The following is an 18316-nucleotide window of genomic DNA, read 5'->3' as shown; positions in this document are numbered from 1 at the left end:
AAATGTTTCATTGCAAAATGAGATTCACCGTCTTGGTCTGAAAGCATTTTGGAATGAAGCCTTCCATTTTTTCCAAATTCTGTAAATCATCTGGCCTCCTTTTGTTCACTCGCTTTAAAAATAAACATTAAAAACACAGTGCAAAGTGTAACATCTATAGGTGCTTTGAAAAGGTCGCTCCAATTTGGTGATTTCTCTTACCTGGTCTCTAGGGGAATGTTGCTGTTGAGCACCCAGCTGTTGTGAAGCTGTGCCTGGTCTGTGTTCGAGCTGGTGTCTGCCCCCTGGTTGCTCTGATTGGCCTGGCACCGTGTTGGCATGGTCTTCCTCTGCAGGCTGACTTGAGTGTAGGGTGCTGGGCGGGCACAAGTGCAGGCGTGGGGTGGCGGTGGCGGTGGAGGCAGCGGGCGAAATGTGAACTGACCACCTGGACTGCTGGGTAGCTCTGTACAGAGAGACGGAGAAAAGCAATGGAGGAGAAAAGGAGGGAGAGTCATGGGAGAAATAAACATAGGTTTATTAGGAGCGCACTACCATAAATTACAAATAAAAGTGGCGTGTTAGTTGACAGTTTATTGTTATTACGCTGATTGAGGGACATAAATCAGCTGGAAAACTGTCCCTGTCCAGCGCCTTTCCTTCCTACCTGCTTTGATACACTTCCAACCACCCTATAAATAGGTTCTTGGCTGGCTGCAACATTGAGCAGTCTTTAAAGAGCTAACAGCTCTGGCTTAATCTGCACCCGCCAGCCCAAACTACCCATGTGATGTTTATTATGAGATCTGTAGCTCGACGGAATGAGCTAGCCAGCTGTAACTTCCTCACACTGGTAACCTCGGGGTCTAGCACCGCTCTCTCAATCCATCATTTTATCATTCTCTTTCACTATAATTCCCTCTTCTCATCTCTTCCCTCCTGCTGCTTTCTCTCGCTTTTCAGTCTGTTTCTAAAACTGAGGATAGACTAATTACAGTTTTGCCAAATGGAATGCGTGTGCATATGTTTGTTTAATGTGTGTGCATGCACCTGAGTGTGCATTAGGCATCTTAGGACATTAGTTATCCTTGTTTAAGGGAACAGTTTCTGCCATGTGGTTGCAGCATGGTTCTATGAACATGGCAAATCCCTCATCCCAGAAGACTAACTCTGTCCAGCTGTATTGACAATAAATGTAACATTAGCCTCTAACCCATTGTGAGGGAGTAAGGACTCCAGAAATCTGGTAGACAGACAGTATTGGCCCTCAACTCTATTTGCTGCCAAAATGTCAGCAATAATTTGGTATTTGGAAAATGTAGCCCACCTGGGATATTACTGCAGTCTGAGTATTACACAGATGACACCAGAAAAGATTTTTTTTTTTTTGTATTCTATCAGATGAAAACAGAGAAAAGTAAAAGAATGAAATAGTCTTGTTTCAGTTTCTGACAGTTTCTATTGCCATCATAATAATCTGCATGGTATTAGACTGTACTTCAGATACCATTATGTTTAAAATTGAGGCAACATCTTTTCCGAATATTAGATGCGGTTAGGGAACATTTTACCCTCAACATTTCCATAATATTAAATCTCTACAAATGCATGACATCATATTGCTGCTGTGAGCTCTTTGAACAAACATGTAAACCAATATATTATGTCATATCTACCAGTAAGTATATACCACATAGCACATCAGGTTTTATTACTCTGTGTTGGTGAAATTTCACATTTACAAGATATACTGTATATTATAGTAGTGTTGTAAGAATGCTCTGGCAGGACAGGAGCAGTTCTGTAAATGGTCCATAAACATTTCCTCAGTAGTATTTGCATGATGCCATCTGTCCAGCTGAAATGGCATTTTGAACAATGTTACAATAGCAGTTATGATGATGTTTCCTCTATGTGTGCCTATATTTCCATATTTGACATTAGTATTTCTGAGATTACTCTAAAAATGCTGTCAAGATGCTCTTTGAACTAATGACAAGGTTTTCATCATCTAGAATGCATGGCTGCCTATTGATCTTCCAACTTGGCTGAATCGACTTTGTCAGATTACCAAAAAATGTAATGAAAATATTTGTCTCTATTCTCTGCATACCAACACAATGAAATGATCTCTTCATTACTCATAATGTGCCATTACTCACATCACAAATTTATTTCATGGTTTCTCTGAAACATGCAGACAGCTCTAACTAAACGTTGCCCTCCCTACATTGTTGTTTATTTCTCTGGGCCATCTGTGATGATGCACATTTCATGCTCACACAGAAAATTTCATATTTTTAGGATGCTTAACATGTTTCTGTTGAATAACAACAGCTGAAACTGTGTGTCAGTGTGGCATTTTTGGATGAGCCATGTCTATAATACACACAGATTTATATGAACCTAACTTATTTCTGGAAATCTATAAGTTATTTTGAGGTACCATACACAACCTTCTTATTATCACCGCACTAAATCATTAAAAGGTTTCAACAGCTAATCAGGCTGCAGCTGACTCCACGTGAGACCTGTTAAAATTAAAGGAAATGTATTTGTGTCATCACCTGGAGGTGCTGTTTAGTCTAAACTAATGGATGTGGAAAATGGAAGTTATTTTTGTCTGAACCACCTCTGAGTATTAAAAATTACACGCTTAGGGAAAACTGACAGAACATTTTTAGAGCAGTACTGCATTGTGTGTCATTGTAATGCCCCAGGAGTGGAGCTTTAGTTTTTAGCATCTGATTCATCTGAAGCATTGAGATCCTTCGCTCTGCAGTGCAACAACACTCCATTGTGCATGTAAATGTATGTTGACCATCGGTTGTGAGATGATTTCGCGGGCTCATTTGGGTGTGTGGAACAATATTTTCTGTGACTTGCATATATCAACATTTGTGTTGGAAAGTAGTTTTCTGTGATTGTAGTAAAAAGAAACATTCACCTGCTGACTGATTTGTAACAGTTGCCTGTGTAGTTCCTCATATGAAAAGACATGCTGAACTACTATTACTTCAAGGTTCTCTAGTTTCCATTTTAAACTTAAAAGGGTACTCTGTCAATTTAGTATTGTACAATAAAGTAAGGGGATCATGGCAGAGATAGATTTAAGGCTGTGTTATTCCGACATCTAGTCCCTGGTGAAGATGAAGCTTTAAAAACGCTGATTTCCCTCACTTTCCAACTTTCACTAGACTTCCTCTGTTTCTGTCTTCATCACATCTGCCAAATTTTGTCACAAAAGTAAGTTAGTTAGGTTTAGGATCAAGGAAAGATCATGGTTTGGGTTAAATCGACCACTTCCTAAATTAACAGTGACAATTGTTTTGAAATGGTTAATGAACAGCTGTCTCCTGTTGTCCTGTGTTTGCCCCTTCTGAAGCATAATCATGGCTGTGATAACAACTGATAACTGATAATGATGTAATAACAGCTCTTGTAAATGCACACGTCAACAAAACTCCAGTGTTTTGTGCTTCAGTAACAGCTACATTAACCAGCTGTTTTCAAAGACTGGAGTGGCTTTTCCCATTAGAAGTGAACTGAATTTCATATGTAAAATCAGTGACATACTTCTAACGAATTCCAAGACAGACATTAAAAGTCAAAAGTCAAGAAATATGAGTAACACTATATTTAAACCATCTATTGCAAAACTAAGGAGTTAAATAAGAAATCCTTTTCAACCCACTGGATCACAATTGTATTGAAACCAAAACAATAAATCTAAATAATTTCTGACTTAAGGTTCAAATGACTTCCACTTCATTATTAATTTAAGCTTTTTAGACAGCCTGAGTGTGTTCTAAGAGCTCTGGGTATTCAGTCACCACAGTTTCACCTGCTATGTTAATGTTTGTTGAGGGAAAATAGAAAAGGGTGTAAAGTGGTCAGGGGAGGAAGAGAAAGGACAGGGATAGGGGACCAGGAGAGAATGTAATCTTGGTGAGTAGGGTGACACACGGGCCCAGGCTGCCAGATGGCATTTTAGAAGGCTTAGCTAAGGCAGCTTTGGGTCTCTGCTCCCAAAGATCCACAAACTGACACAAAGGCACAAAGACAGAGAAACACATGCTTGTACTCCTCTCACTCTTTCACACAAAATCTCATCAAATGCATAAGCTGTAGTGTTGTATTAAATAGTAGATGTAGCCTAAATATTCCTGGCAATGTAGGGCAGGGGTCGTGCAATATTGGCGGGCTACCCAAGAGCTCAAAAACATCACACCATCTCTGTGGGGAGTAGACAGAGACCATGGAAGGGGCCATAATAGCTGTAGATGACAGTTGAGACACCGTAGAACATCCTTTGCCCCAGGGTTCCTCTGGGACTTAGCCCTACAGAAACACACTTTTGGAAAAGTCGCTTATGAGATATTTTCCTGGAATCATCAGCTTTTGGTTACATAAGAAAGATATGAGGAAAAGCGTTTTATAGCCAGCGGAAGGGGGATCTGGAGGGATTTACTGGCAAATGTAACAGGTAACAGGTATTTGGGCCAGGTATTAAAAATGCATCACGGTAGGTGATATGGACTTAAAATAGCACAGATATTAAGTATTTATGACAATTTAGGCATTTAAAGCCAAGTAATACTAATCATAACTAAGTAATAACTCAAGCCTACAACACTTACACAGCAATGGTTTTGTTGTGTGTGTAATGAGCTAGCTGTCATGATGGTGCAGTTCTCATTGGAGGGGATATTAACAAGCGGATATAAAACTGTTTGAATGAAAAAAGAATCACGTGTCCAAAATAATCCTGTTCATGAACACTCGTCATGCTCATTAAAATGTTCTGCCTGCAAGATGTTCAGCACTAGCTGTACATGGTGTTTTTGTAAGAGACAATTTGAGATGCTACAGTGAGAAATGTTAAAAAAAAATTGTGGGGGTTTAAACTTTTATTCATGGACATCAAGAGCTTTGAATTTTTTTCAACCTAGAAGTGGGAAAGTTTAGTGTATATAAAAAAAATAAATACGATAGCATATGTGCGTGCTATTAGTGACAGTTTGGTCTGTCTGCTTACTAATTTTATATGTAAAAATCAAATATCGGCCTGTTCTACTGTCAATAACCATATTTAACCACATCTCTTTTCAAAATGAATGTGCCTTTATTTTAATATTGTGATTTTAATATCCTTTAATATTTTGGTATAATTGCAAATATTGTATTATTATTATTATTATTATTATTATTATAGAGGAGTGTGATTTAGAGGGGAGGGTAGAATGGAATTAATGCTGCAGAGGACCTTATTTATTTTTTGCTTATTTATTTTTTAATAAAATTAAGAATAAGATTCAGTCCTCTTTCTCCACCTCAAACAATTTCACACAGTCCCTTAAGTGTGAAAGCAGAAACAAAGAATATATAACTTCTTTAATAAGAAGAGACCACTACTTTTAGTGTGTAGCAGACCATAAAAACATGAGGCACAATAATATTAAAACCTAATATTTAACTAGAGTTCCCTCTCTCCTTTCCTGTTTGCTCTTACCCCTTTCTCTTTCTTTGCCTTTTTCTCTTCATTATTGTGCCCAGTGCTTTGGTGCAGAGTTAATTTCACTTATTATAGAGAAGCTATATAAAATCTATAGAGCCTGACCTCAACAATATCAAACCTGCCTGTCGAACAGAGGAATGTGATCGTTTTAGAGAACATTTAACACTGTTGTTGGACCAAACCCAGCAAAAACCACATCATCCACCCCACTCTAAAAATAAAAGCTTAATAATTTCCCCCAGGATAGCTTTTCATCTATCTCACTTCTTAATTGACTTGCATTACATTGCCACAAAGTTTATTCCACTGCTGTGCTTCGATGAAATAAATAATTAACCCCATAAAAAGGTCAGACAACTGAAATTAGAACTCACTGTCTTTTGTTCTTCTTTTTTGCAGTAATGAGCTGGTCTCCTGCCCTAGCTGACCAGCTGACTCTCAATAATAATTTGTCTTTGTCTTAGCAGAGTTCCTCACAAGAGATAACACATTATCTCATCAGATATTATAAGCTCCAATATGACTACTTTCATTGGTTGGCAGATGATGAAGTCGGTGTTAAAGATGGTAATATTGGTAATAACAATAGCAAACATATGATAACAGGGACTAATATTGCTAATGATCTTGGCAGCAAAGATGACGTTGAATAAGATGATGTTACTGATAATAGCAGCGTTGGTGGTGAAAATAAAGATAATGGCAATAACATTGGTAATACTGTGACAGTGTTGTAACAATAATGATGAAAACAGCAGTGATGGCAGCAGAAGTGCTGATAATTACATTGATGACAGTGGGCTCTGAGACAGCAATTAGAATAAAAACAGCCATTGATTCATCTCTGCAGATGCAGGGATAAACGGTGGGATCTCCATTTAATAAAGTGACACAATCATGTTGTCCAATTAAAGCAAGAAAGTATAAATGAAGAAACAGAGGCCTCTAAGAGCTTTTCTGTCTCATACGGAACCCAGTCGATTTTCATACAGAGCCTGATAATTAGCAGTCATGCATCATCTGACTTTTTCATAACGGAGGACTCACTCACTGTGCATGCAGTCGTGTGTGTGTGTGTGTATTAGTGTGGGTGTGCGTGCTTTGTGTGGAGCTATATATTTATGTGCATATTTGTGTAATAGATTGTTTGTACCTCTATCTTCAAAAACAACTCTGCAGCAACTCCACAATCATGTTTAGGCTGCAGGTGATTCTGAAAGTAACATTTCCCTGGAGAGGGCCTGAAACCTCCTGAGTCTAACTCCTCAGCTCTACAGAAAGAGGCTTAACATCATTCAAGCACTTCACTGCAGGGGCCTGTGCTCAAAAATTACATTTTCAGAAGAGCACCCTCCTTCAGTCCTGCACTATTTAAATGATCTTTTTAAAACTTGTAATTAGTCATCTGATGTTTCAACGACAGGCTCCACGACCAAACTTTTTGATCTTAATGAATTTTGGCTGCTTTGCAGTGAAGACCAGTCCAGGTTTGTCTGGATGTAGTTAATAGAGAAATAGCAGCTAGCTGAGCTCAGCTCATCTCTCCTGAGAGCGCAGCAATGTCCTGATCCTTCCTGACCTTGTCATTGCTGCATGGTACCCAGCCCTTGCCACCTGCCATGGAGCTGTGCAGCTGTTTGTGCGCATGTGTGTGTGCTAGTGCATGTCATATTTCCATGTGTGTGCATAGATGCATGCATGCATGTATAAGCATGCATGAGTATGATGAAGCTTTGGAGCGTGCTTAGTAGTGGTGCGATGTAATATGAGTTATTAGCCTTCGAAGAAATTTGCATTACCAGGAAGAGGCGTGACAAGGTGTTTGGTACTCAGGAGGTGAAACGCCACAATGGCCATTAGAGTGATTAGTGTGCACATTCATCTTTTACAACCTCATGATTCTGCCCCACCTCCTCTTCGCTCTATCTCTCATATATGAACACATGCGCCATCTCCCTCAACCCCAAACCAATCACAACAGGCTCATACAGTGAACGGTATGGGAGAGTTTCGCTTACACACACATGCATACACTATATTTCCTCTGACTCCAACATGAAAACAGAAAAAAGTGCCTGGGCTTGACAGTAAACAAGCCGACATGAAGAGATTCCTGGCAGGCTAAAGAGCGAGTAGTATCAAAGCTACAGGAATGCACCACCACCAGCCCATTTTTTTCAGTGAGATAGAGTATGCACAGTGTTGTAGCAGACCTGAGCTGCTGGTAATTAGAATGGGTTCTGAGGAGAGACAGGGAGTGGAATGAATGCAAATGAATTCACTGGCTCTGACACTGGTCTCCACAACCTCACTTTTCATATAGCAAGCCTCACAGACATGACAATACTGTGACAATACTGGGGCAAAGAGAGCGAGGCTACAGAGTAAACACAGAATGACATCACTGCAGACATACATGTGCCAACATGTCCACGCACATATGCACAAGTGTGCAAATAAAATGTGAAGCCACAGGCCTGAAACAAATCCAAACCCCACAATGCACAAAGAAGCATGCACAGATACAAGCACACAAACACATGCACACAATACTAATCCCTGCAAATACCATAGTGTAGCTTGTGAGAAGAGAAAGGGGGTGAAAATGCTTGTTCCAAGTGAACATCCACAGCATGTCCCACAGCGGAATAAACAAACCCTTCTTAATTGGTGTCGATTTGGAAAGGAGTGATGATTCATCATGCACAACTCCCCAGTAGAGTATTGGAAACCCAATCATTTCTAATCCATATGACCTTGACAGAGGGCCAGGGTTAGACTCTAGCTCCTTCCACACGCATTGTCCGACAGACAAAGTCAAGTCATTGTAACTGACTTTACAACTCGCTGGAATTGTAATCCACCAAAGTCAGATCACTTCACTGATTACTCCATCTCAGCCAGCAGCAAATCTTTATGAAGCACTACTTCTCCACAGCAGTCATAAATCAGGGTACTGTAAGCTTTCTGTCCCGATGATGGCACACCAGAGACACTGTTTCCATACCACGCTGCTCCAGTCAATAATTTCTACCCCCATTACATCCACCAGCACAGTTCTTAACAGGCCATGTGAAACTTTGATCAGTAACTCCGTGGCTCTTCTCAAGGAGAAAGAGGTCATCTGTGAAGAGGTCCTGCTCTTTACTAGCGCTTACTAGTGCTGTAAATGGGTCTAATTAACCCATCTCCCTTCCTATCTTAACCAGGCATCTGGGGCCAACTGGAGTCTTATTATAGAGTAGACTATGCATGAAATGTCCCCATAGAGATTACAGTAGCATACAGAAGCATCGAGAAAGGTGTACATATATATGCACTGTGAAAGAGAGGACAGAACTGTGGGAATATGGAAAGGAGGAGAGAGGGGGTGGTGGTGGTGGGGGGTGACAGGAAGGATAAGGGGCTGCTTGGTATTCTGACTGGAACATGTAATAGATGGTGGAGGGAGAAAGAGATACAAGGAGTGCGCAAAAGAGAGAGGGAGAGAAAAAAAGGGAAAGAGATGTGTCTCCAGCAACACCTGCAAAGTCGACTGGCGGCCATCTTGCGGTCAATGAGGTGAGTGCAGCCATCGACCTGGGTCAACATTAACACGAACCAATGACAAGTCGGCACCTGCCCTCTACTGCAGCAACACCTTGCCGTTCCACACCAATGACCGCACCTATCACACCGATCACAATACGTGCACATGCATAAGCTTTCGCACTCTTTTGGTGTTCTCCGTCTGTCGCTCTCTCTCTTAGAAAAATCACACACACACACACACACACACACACACCAGGACATACCAGAAGCTTAACAAATGTGGGAACAGATGCCCCACATCAGACTGCTGTTGCCCTCTGCTCCCTGCGTGCCTCCAGAGAGACAGAGGAATACCGTTAACAAAGATAAGAAACTGCAGTTCTGTGCTGTCTCAACACATGCCTACAGTAAACACACACACATTTTTGAACCATTTGTTAATGTCCATATCAGTATAAAGCGGTAGAGATTAAATCAGTCTTGCTGTATACTTATTATATGTTCTCATACTTCCTCCCAGTCTCCTCTCCCTCTTTCTACATTTCAACCAGCACTCCCTTATTCAGTCTTTTAGGGACATGTTTTCCCTTCATCTACGCTGCCATTGCCCTCTATTTACTTATTGAACTCAGGCAGCTTCTTTGATAGATGAAGAGGAAAACAAGACATTTAGTGACCCTCTTGCACTGAGACATTCTACTGAAGCAGAAAACACTTGTTATTGTGTGTGTGTGTGTGTGTGTGTGTGTTTTTCAAAAAGCCTGAAGGTGTGGATATCTTTTCTTTGCAGACTTCACTTTACTTATTCAATACAAAAATGATACAGATAAATTCATAACAATTCAACACTGTTTTTTGTTATTGATCTGCTCATATGCAATAGGATTTGATATATTTACTTCATCACAGTATTGATGTTTTGATCAATATTCCCTCAAAGTACCAAATTATAAATTATGTCTATAGCTACACTAACAAAGTCACTTTTTTACTTCCTCCAAAGAAATGATACATCTTTACTGAAATGTTGACTGGATGTTGTTTACTTCAGTTCCTGCATCAATTGTTATGTTACCTTCAGTCAGGGGGAGTTTGGGGCCAGGTTTGCTGCCAACACTAGTGGTACAATCCTACTCTATCCACAAATGCAATAAAAAGATAATAATTTTAGGAAAGACAGATTGTGCATATTGGTTCACAAATGTTTGGACCATATTTTCATTTAAATATAGCTTCACAAGTACCTGCGCTGATACACAAGCAGGTAATTGTGGATTAAAAGTCTCTGACATTTAGGGAAGACTATACATAAGAGTCCAGCCTGTTGGGGAACACTGGCCTCAGGGTCAACCAGGAGATCTAACTAAATAAAAATCAGTAAGACAGAGAGAAGACACACACATAAATAAATAAACAGGAAGTTGTAGTGCTTGAAATTGATGTACTTGCCCACAAATTAAGCTGCAGCTTTTCATCTGATCACTGGTGGATCAGAAATGTAATCACTTAGCTCTCCAGACACACATTAGATGAAGGACCAAGGCTGAGAATATATGGATGGATCAAAGGTTTAGGGTTGACACTTTCTGTGTTGAACTGAATGACATCAATCTATCATCCCGTATGGTGTCTACTCTCTATCTGACATATCCCCTGGTTTCCTGAATTACACGATTTAAAGATCTGTCAGTATATAAACCCTCAGGCTGACAAGATGGCAGTAGCCTGCTGACTACTGATCCCATGACTACAATCTCAACCTAAAAATACTTTAACGGACTGTGGCCCACAAATAACTAGCTCTGCCAGCTTGTCAAGAATATGCAGACGTGTCACAATGGAGTATGCAAATGCAAGATAAAGCCTTGCATAGCAATCTCAAAATTAGGACCTAGGTCAATACACTATTACACAGAGACAGCTGTGTGCCAGGTAGAAGGATGTTTAGATAGCCATTAGCTGGCAACACTTTAGAACTATTCAGAAGCCACTTACAGGACACACACTTACAAACACTTATAGCTATTAGCAGCCATTAACATTCATGTATAATCATGTGGAATGATGTGCAAAGGTAGCCTCATTTGCAGCACCAACAGTGTGCTCAGAGAAAATTAAAATCCATCTAGAAGATGATGACAGCTCTGCAGCTCACCGTCGTGCAATACCAAGGGTGTATACAAAACATACGCATATAATTCACAAGCAAACGCTGTCACTAATGTTAGGACATACAACAGCCACGTAAACCAACAATCAACAGACACAAAAAAGCCTACATAAATGCATCAACTCAACCCCCAACAGTGAAAATGTGACACAACCGCTCTATATCTCACCCATCTCTTTTTCTAACTACGGCTGTGACTAAAATGGCCACTAACCCACAATATGTAAAAAAAAGACAACAACCAGAAAAGACTGTTGGTGACCCCTTCTAAAAGGGTCAGTTGCTCTAAGGCTATAAAATCTTAAAATGCAAAAGATAATATTCTGCCTTAGCTATGACCATGGAGACAGCGACGAATGGCGAGAGAGGGGGAGCTGACACAGGACCCCGGCCTTAATGTAGTTTGTAATTGTAAGTGTTGGTCTTTAATAAAAGCCCAGAGTATTTGGTCAGGCTAATAGACTGGGCTCTCTAAATCCTGCCTGTCATGCATTATTCAACAGCCATTAGCTATCGCCTCATCTGGGAGGCTTTATGAGTCCCATCATCTGCTGGGACCCAGGCTAGGCACACCAGAGGTGTGTGAGGAGGGGGACAGCAGAGGATTAGCTAGGGAGAAAAAGAGAAAAAGACAGAGATGCAAATACAGGTATGAGAGGGAAGAGAAGGCAGGTTAACGACGATCCAGAGGCGAAGAATCAAAGAGGAAAGCTGATGAAAGATGGGTGTGATACAGCATAGGTGAGGGCCTGTGATATGGAAATGACTACACGGAGATGAAGAAGTGGCTGGATGAAAGCCAGAGGTCATATGGTAGGTAAATGAAAAACAGGACAGGGTTGATTCAGGGAAATGACAGATGAAGTGACCCATGGAAAATGGTGGGAATGCAGCAAGATGCATGGAAGTATGTCTGGGATGCAATCCTTGGGTCAGAGGAAGGCTGCAGAGAGCAACAGTGAATGAAAGAGGGATGCCAGGTTGAAGTGGCATTTTTTGTTGGCAAGGAACATAAATGTCAGATGCTTCCTCCCTCTCCTGTCTAAACCTTTTCTTTTTTCATTTCCCCTCACCTCCCTCTCAACCTCCCCCTGTTCCTTCCACTCCACCTCCTAACGCCCTTCTCTGCCCTCCTCTCCCTTACCTCTCTCCAGCTCCCCAGAGTAGTGCCAGTGGTAATTTTGCTTTCAGAAACAAGAGAACGCCCTGGAACACATGGAGAAGCAGGCTGCTCAGTTACCATGGTACCACTAGCCAACAGGAATGGCGCCAAGACCAGGACGTGCATGTGCGTTTGTGTGCGCATGGGTGTGTATGGGCATGGGTGTGAGCGTGCATTCTTGAGTGCATCTACACGTCTGGGTAATGGGTGTTTAGCAGGCCTGCCAGACTTGTCCCGGCCACTGCTCTCTCAGACTACCAGGTTCTCCTGACCCTCTGCGGCAGCCCAAGGACACACTTCTGTCTCTCTAATTAAAACACAACCCTGACACACGCACCGCACACTCATACACACCACACACACCCTGCAGGTCTGCAGCTTAAAATAACCTTAAAAGGAACAAGCACAGCCATCATCCCCTGCACTCAACACCTCTTCAAAATCCACTCAGTATTTTCTCACCAGGCAGCTCCCAGGCAGACTGTGCCTCAATCTGCAGGAAAGGATCACAAACAGAGCAAAACAAAAAAAAAAAAACAGCATCTTGCTTATTAGAAAAGTCATCAAAGGAGCTGCATTTATTATTGCATGGCCTCTGTGCAACAATGGCGCTGCTGCAGTGTCACTCTGAACTTGAAAATAACCGGCTGCACAGCTATTTGGCACCGTCAGAAAACTACTTATTGAAGCTGAGTGTGTCAGTGTCAAATGCAAATTTAAAAAAAAAAAATGCACATTTATGAATCCTAACACTTAGGGTTGTTTGGTGGTTAGTGTTTATTTTAACAATAAAGCTCAACCATATTTCACAAATATTTATTTATAGCCTCCATGTCTGAGTCTCCTCTTGTTGGCCCCATACAACATTTAAAAATAATAAAGTTACCTCTTGACTATGTATTTTCACTGTGTTATGTATGTTGCTTCAGGTACAGGAAAGACACTGACTTGTGTGGACATCACACATGACATGCAGCACAGAGACAGCCTCTTCACTTCATCTCCAACAGACAATTTAGCATGTTTACTTCCTCGTTAAGTGCATGAGAGACCCTGATGGAGGAATCCCAGGGAAGCCATGGCGTCCTGTCACTGAGGGTTACCACTGCAGCATGATTTAATGGAACTGTCTGTCAGGAGGCCGAACAACAGCCTGTCAACCAGCAAGCAGAGGTAGCGTACACACATAGGCCTACGCGCTCGCAAGCACATGCACACAGTCAAAAAACACAATGAAGACAGATGTCAAAACCATCTCCTTTCTCTCACTTGCTTCTGTCTCTGTCACACAAACATATACACACATAAAATAAAAAAAAAACAAACGCACTACTGTATGTCCAAAAAGGTTCTGGTACAAGCTAAGACAGGCGGAGATGAACAGAGAAGCGCTCAGAGCACATTCAGAGAAATCAATGGTTAGAAAAACCCACATCACCGGCAGCACCCCTACCGAGAGAGGAGATGAGTGCCAGGAATACGCTCGCTGCATCAAGCGACACAGGTGTTATCAGAGCGGTTTGCAGGAGATCCCACCAAACAAAGTACTACTGTTATCTCTACAGAAGTGGCAGCGTGGAAAAAAAAACCCAAACAAATGTAATGAATGGTTCACCAAGTATTTAGCAGATTAGGAGGAGAACTCTATGCATGATGGGAGCCTAAATCCAAAGCTCATTACATGTGGCACTGCATTAGGAGTTCGCACAGGCCAGTATACCGCCATATACTCCAGCTCAAAGCTGATTTCTATCCCCTTCTACCCAGTGAATGAGGTAGAGAGCAATCACATCAGCCAAGCATTGGGCATCTGCTAGAAAAGCTTTTTCTTTATTGTATATTTCCACCATCATCCCAAACTGGCAGGACAGAGAGCTCTGATTAGCATCAAAGCCTTTGATTGCCCCACTCAACAATCAGTGCTGCTCTCCTGTATGGCACCTGCTGTGATGCATAACAGTGCGAGTGTGCTTGTGGATGACTGGCGAGGGAGAGCGAGGAGAAACCATGAAAAAATCACGCATGTGCAATTCAGTCTGCATATGCAAGAACATATGTGGATTTGCACCTTAGGCCCACATATGCATTCTAGGCCTTAATGGTTTGAGATGAAGTGAAATCATCTCCAATGTGACATGTGCTTGATATGGTACACTGCAGCACCATCCTCCGGTCTGGATAATTCACTCTGGCCCTGAAAATAGGCTGCTTCTTTAAAGATACCTCTCTCTGTGGCTAAATATGATTAGCTGCAGAGGACATTGTAGCTCTCCCCACAGCTAATACACTTAGTATGGATTGTCTGAGGGGTAAAGATACAGCTAGCAGTGAGATCAATATTCTAAGTCAGAGTCTGTCTGGAGAAGAGAAACCATGCTGAGAGATGGTTAACTGTTCTAAAGCAGCAAATGCTGTCTGGAAGCACCGAATGCCAGGAATCCCACGATATTGAACACTTCTTCAAAAGGTAATGCTTAATGCTCAAGCTGGGCGATGGGTTACGTTGAGTGTCTGCATCAGGCAAGGAGCTTGTTGAAGATTTGTTGTGGATATCTCTACGGATGAGAGATTATATAAGGCAAATCTGGATGATTCCTTATAATCTATAATGTACCACTTAAGACCAAAGCCTCACAGGGCCTTGCCTACATAGGGCTGATGTCAAAGTGGTGCTCTAAATAGAGAATAGGATGCCCTTTGAGATAGTGGGAGAAGGACCCAGAAAGAGGCTTCATTTGCATGCAAGAATCCCTTATTTTAGCCCATTTGAATTGCACAAATGAGCAGCGGCAGACACAGACATGCACACACCCTCACACAAATTCCCAAGCACACAAATATACACACTTAGCACACATTCTTCCCCCCTTTTTCTAGAGTCAGAGGACATTAGCACTGCATCTATTTCTGGAGGCCCATTAAGGCCGTAAAACATTTAAGCTCCACACAGAGTGATTCCTACTGTCAGAATGACCTGTTCTTTCCCCATTTCTCCTGCTCATGCAAAAAAGCTGACATGAATTTTGTGACAGAAACATGTATTTGGTCCCATTCTGGATCCGGCAGAGCAGGCTGGCACACTAGCTCAAAGGCCGGGGTGGGAGGAAGTGGGGCTGAGTTGGACGAGGTGGGGTGCAGTCGTCGCCCGGCAAATGGGTCCATTTTGCTGAAATGTGAAGCCTGCACTTTTCTGACACGCTATAATAAATCTATCAGTTGTGTGTGGATGTGTGCGCGTGCTATGTGTGTGTGCACCACACATAAAGAGGAAACTGGTGGCATCTAAACAGGAAATATCCCCTTCCTTTCCCCTCTATAGATGTGACAGTCACAGTAACAGCTAGCAGCACGGCTCACCGTAACACAAGGTGGCATGTGCCTTATAATGGAAATGCTCTCCAGTGAGGGAAAAAAATGCAAGAACACATGTACACAAGTACACATGCATATTCACACAGATATAAAAGCTAATATACAATCAGTAGACAACTTTGTTGGCCTCTCATCTTAAATCTACACATACATATATCCTTACTGGGAAGTGAGGACTAAATCCATGAAAGTGGCAAAGCTGGACCACCTTAATGTGAAATGACAGGCAGCTTTTAGAAGCCTAAGCTGTTTCTATTTTCCAAAGGGGGGAGTGTAAAATGTATATATGTATGTATTCATTATTGCACACCTTGAATTACCGCTCAGCCCATGTTTCCTTCACCTCCCATGCAATCACATACAGATAATACAGAGCATGTGAAAAAAAAACCTTTTGCTCCTGCAGAAGCTTTCTGTTATTTTCTACGAAATGACTTGTTGCTGCAATGTATTTGTAGTCTTACCTTTACATGTCTGTGTATTATGCCCATGGAACCCTGAAATATTAAATTATTTGTAATGAATGAATCTTACAATACTGTAAGTATTGGACAGACTTTGTGCTTCAGCACATTCAATTTGATATAAAATAATGGGCACTACATTAAATTGCCAAGTCTGAGCTTTAATTTTATTGGGTTTATATCAATATAGAATAGCCCTTGGTGGTTTGGGGGCTCAAAAGTAATTGGAAGATACAAATAAAGTCAAATAAAATAATCCTAATATTTATTGTGAAAAACCATTTGCAGTAAATGACTGGCTGAAGACCTCGACCCATAGACATCACCATACTTGGCAATCTCCCAGGCTGTCACTGCAGCCACCTTTAGCTCTTACTTGCTGTGGTTTCACTTCTTTTAGTCTGGTCTTCAGCAAGTGGAATGCTTTTCATCCACAAGATCGTTTTTCTAGATTTTTGGTGTGAACTTAATATCTTTATCTAGATTTTTTTATTCTTATCTTCTTCATTGCATGGTTACCTCATTAGCACTTATATTGAGAGACAATTCCACTTCAGTCTAAGTGGCCATTTGCAGCTCTGAGCCATGTGTGAGGTCTTTTGTGTGTGCAGCAACACACAGCTGCCCAAGAAACATGGTAACCACAACAGGCCCTGCAGCCTAAACGATAACATGCATTGCTTGTCCCTAGCTTCAGATACATCCCACAGAATTGATTAAGCGACACATTTACCAGACCTCTGTTGTCATGGTAACAATATTACCCATGTTCCATGGGCAACCATGTCAAACCTTTGTCATCATGGAAACTGTCATAAACACGATTCGATTATGGAGCCTTAATGCTTGGTAAGGTTTACACACAAATACTATTTTAAGAAAAAAATGTGGCATGGGTTAGACCAACTTTCTTAAGGACTGTTAAGGACTGTCACGATTACAAAATGTATTTCAAACACAAAACACACATTTCGCACAGGAATCAAACACCCACCTCCTGTTTAAAAACCTATCTTCTTCCTTTGCTCGTGTCAAAATCACTACGACCAGTAGGGCTTCCCTGACTGTAATACATTCCTTGACTAATTTTCTACAAGACACTCTCAGCCAGCTGTCCAATTACTTCAGAACCCTTGCAATCTCCTCAGTGTTTTAAATTTATATATCCCCCTCAAAGTTCTTTCTGTATTGATGTAAATACACTCAAATTGAAGCAGAGACTTTAATGGCACTTTAATGTAGTATGCATTATTTTATTTCAAATTTAAAATGCTGATGCACAGAGATTAAAAAACTAAAAAAATCGTAACTGTCCAAATACTTACGATTATACTTTCTTACATTTTCAGTTGCTTTTTGCAAATACTGTCCTAGCATTTATTATTTATATCTTGTCTTTCACTGTGACGAATTTACAGTCTGTAAATTGGAAATTTTGGGGCAATGATTTTCTTCATTTCCTGTCTTAATGAGGAAGTAATAGTTAGAAAAAGACAGAACATGCAATGATAGTTCAATCAATCACAGATAAATAGATTTTGATGTCTCAGTGTATTAACATCTATTATTAAAAACCGTAGCAGAAATGTGTGATCTGCATGTTATTAATTTATTAAAAGAAGTGTGACCAGAACAATGTGTGAATAAGGTTGCAGGTGTTAAGATACATCCATCAATGAGAGCTAATATTAATTATTGTGTCTATAACAAAATAAAAAAAAAAAAACATATTTTACAATGTATTAAACTGACCAACACCAACAGTACATGTCAGCCTTTGTTTTTACTGCACAACCTCTTATATAGTGGGGATTTCAAAACTCTGTCTGGCACAGCTCACCAATTATAAAAATCACAGATAACATCACTGTCATGACTTTTCACAAATACTTAATGCTAGAAAAATCCAATAAACAAAGGTAAAGAATACAAAGACTTGCTGATTTGTATTCACCTTCTAGGTGAACTTCTAGCAGATTGCTAGGAATATGTGAAAATATTAAACTGTTAAACTGATTCATAAAACATCAATCTTACCAAATGAACTGTGGAGAAGTAACACTTGTGGTTTAAGGATGAGCTGTAGTGGTATCAGCTGACATGCTCCACTGGTGAACACT

At 40.8% G+C, this 18316-nt stretch overlaps 1 protein-coding gene across 1 annotated transcript in view; it reads right to left on the bottom strand.

Annotated features, from left to right (window-relative positions):
- tenm1 (teneurin transmembrane protein 1) overlaps window positions 1–18316 on the bottom strand; it is a 152345-nt gene that overhangs the window by 102538 nt on the left and 31491 nt on the right. The window contains exon 4 of the mRNA XM_026330036.1: window positions 202–445. Coding sequence (XP_026185821.1) covers window positions 202–445 — 244 coding nt within the window. The remainder of the gene's footprint in view (window positions 1–201; window positions 446–18316) is intronic.

This window comes from Mastacembelus armatus, chromosome 10, assembly GCF_900324485.2.
Source record: "Mastacembelus armatus chromosome 10, fMasArm1.2, whole genome shotgun sequence".
Taxonomy (NCBI): Eukaryota; Metazoa; Chordata; class Actinopteri; order Synbranchiformes; family Mastacembelidae; genus Mastacembelus; species Mastacembelus armatus.
This window is presented reverse-complemented; position numbering and strand designations above follow the sequence as displayed.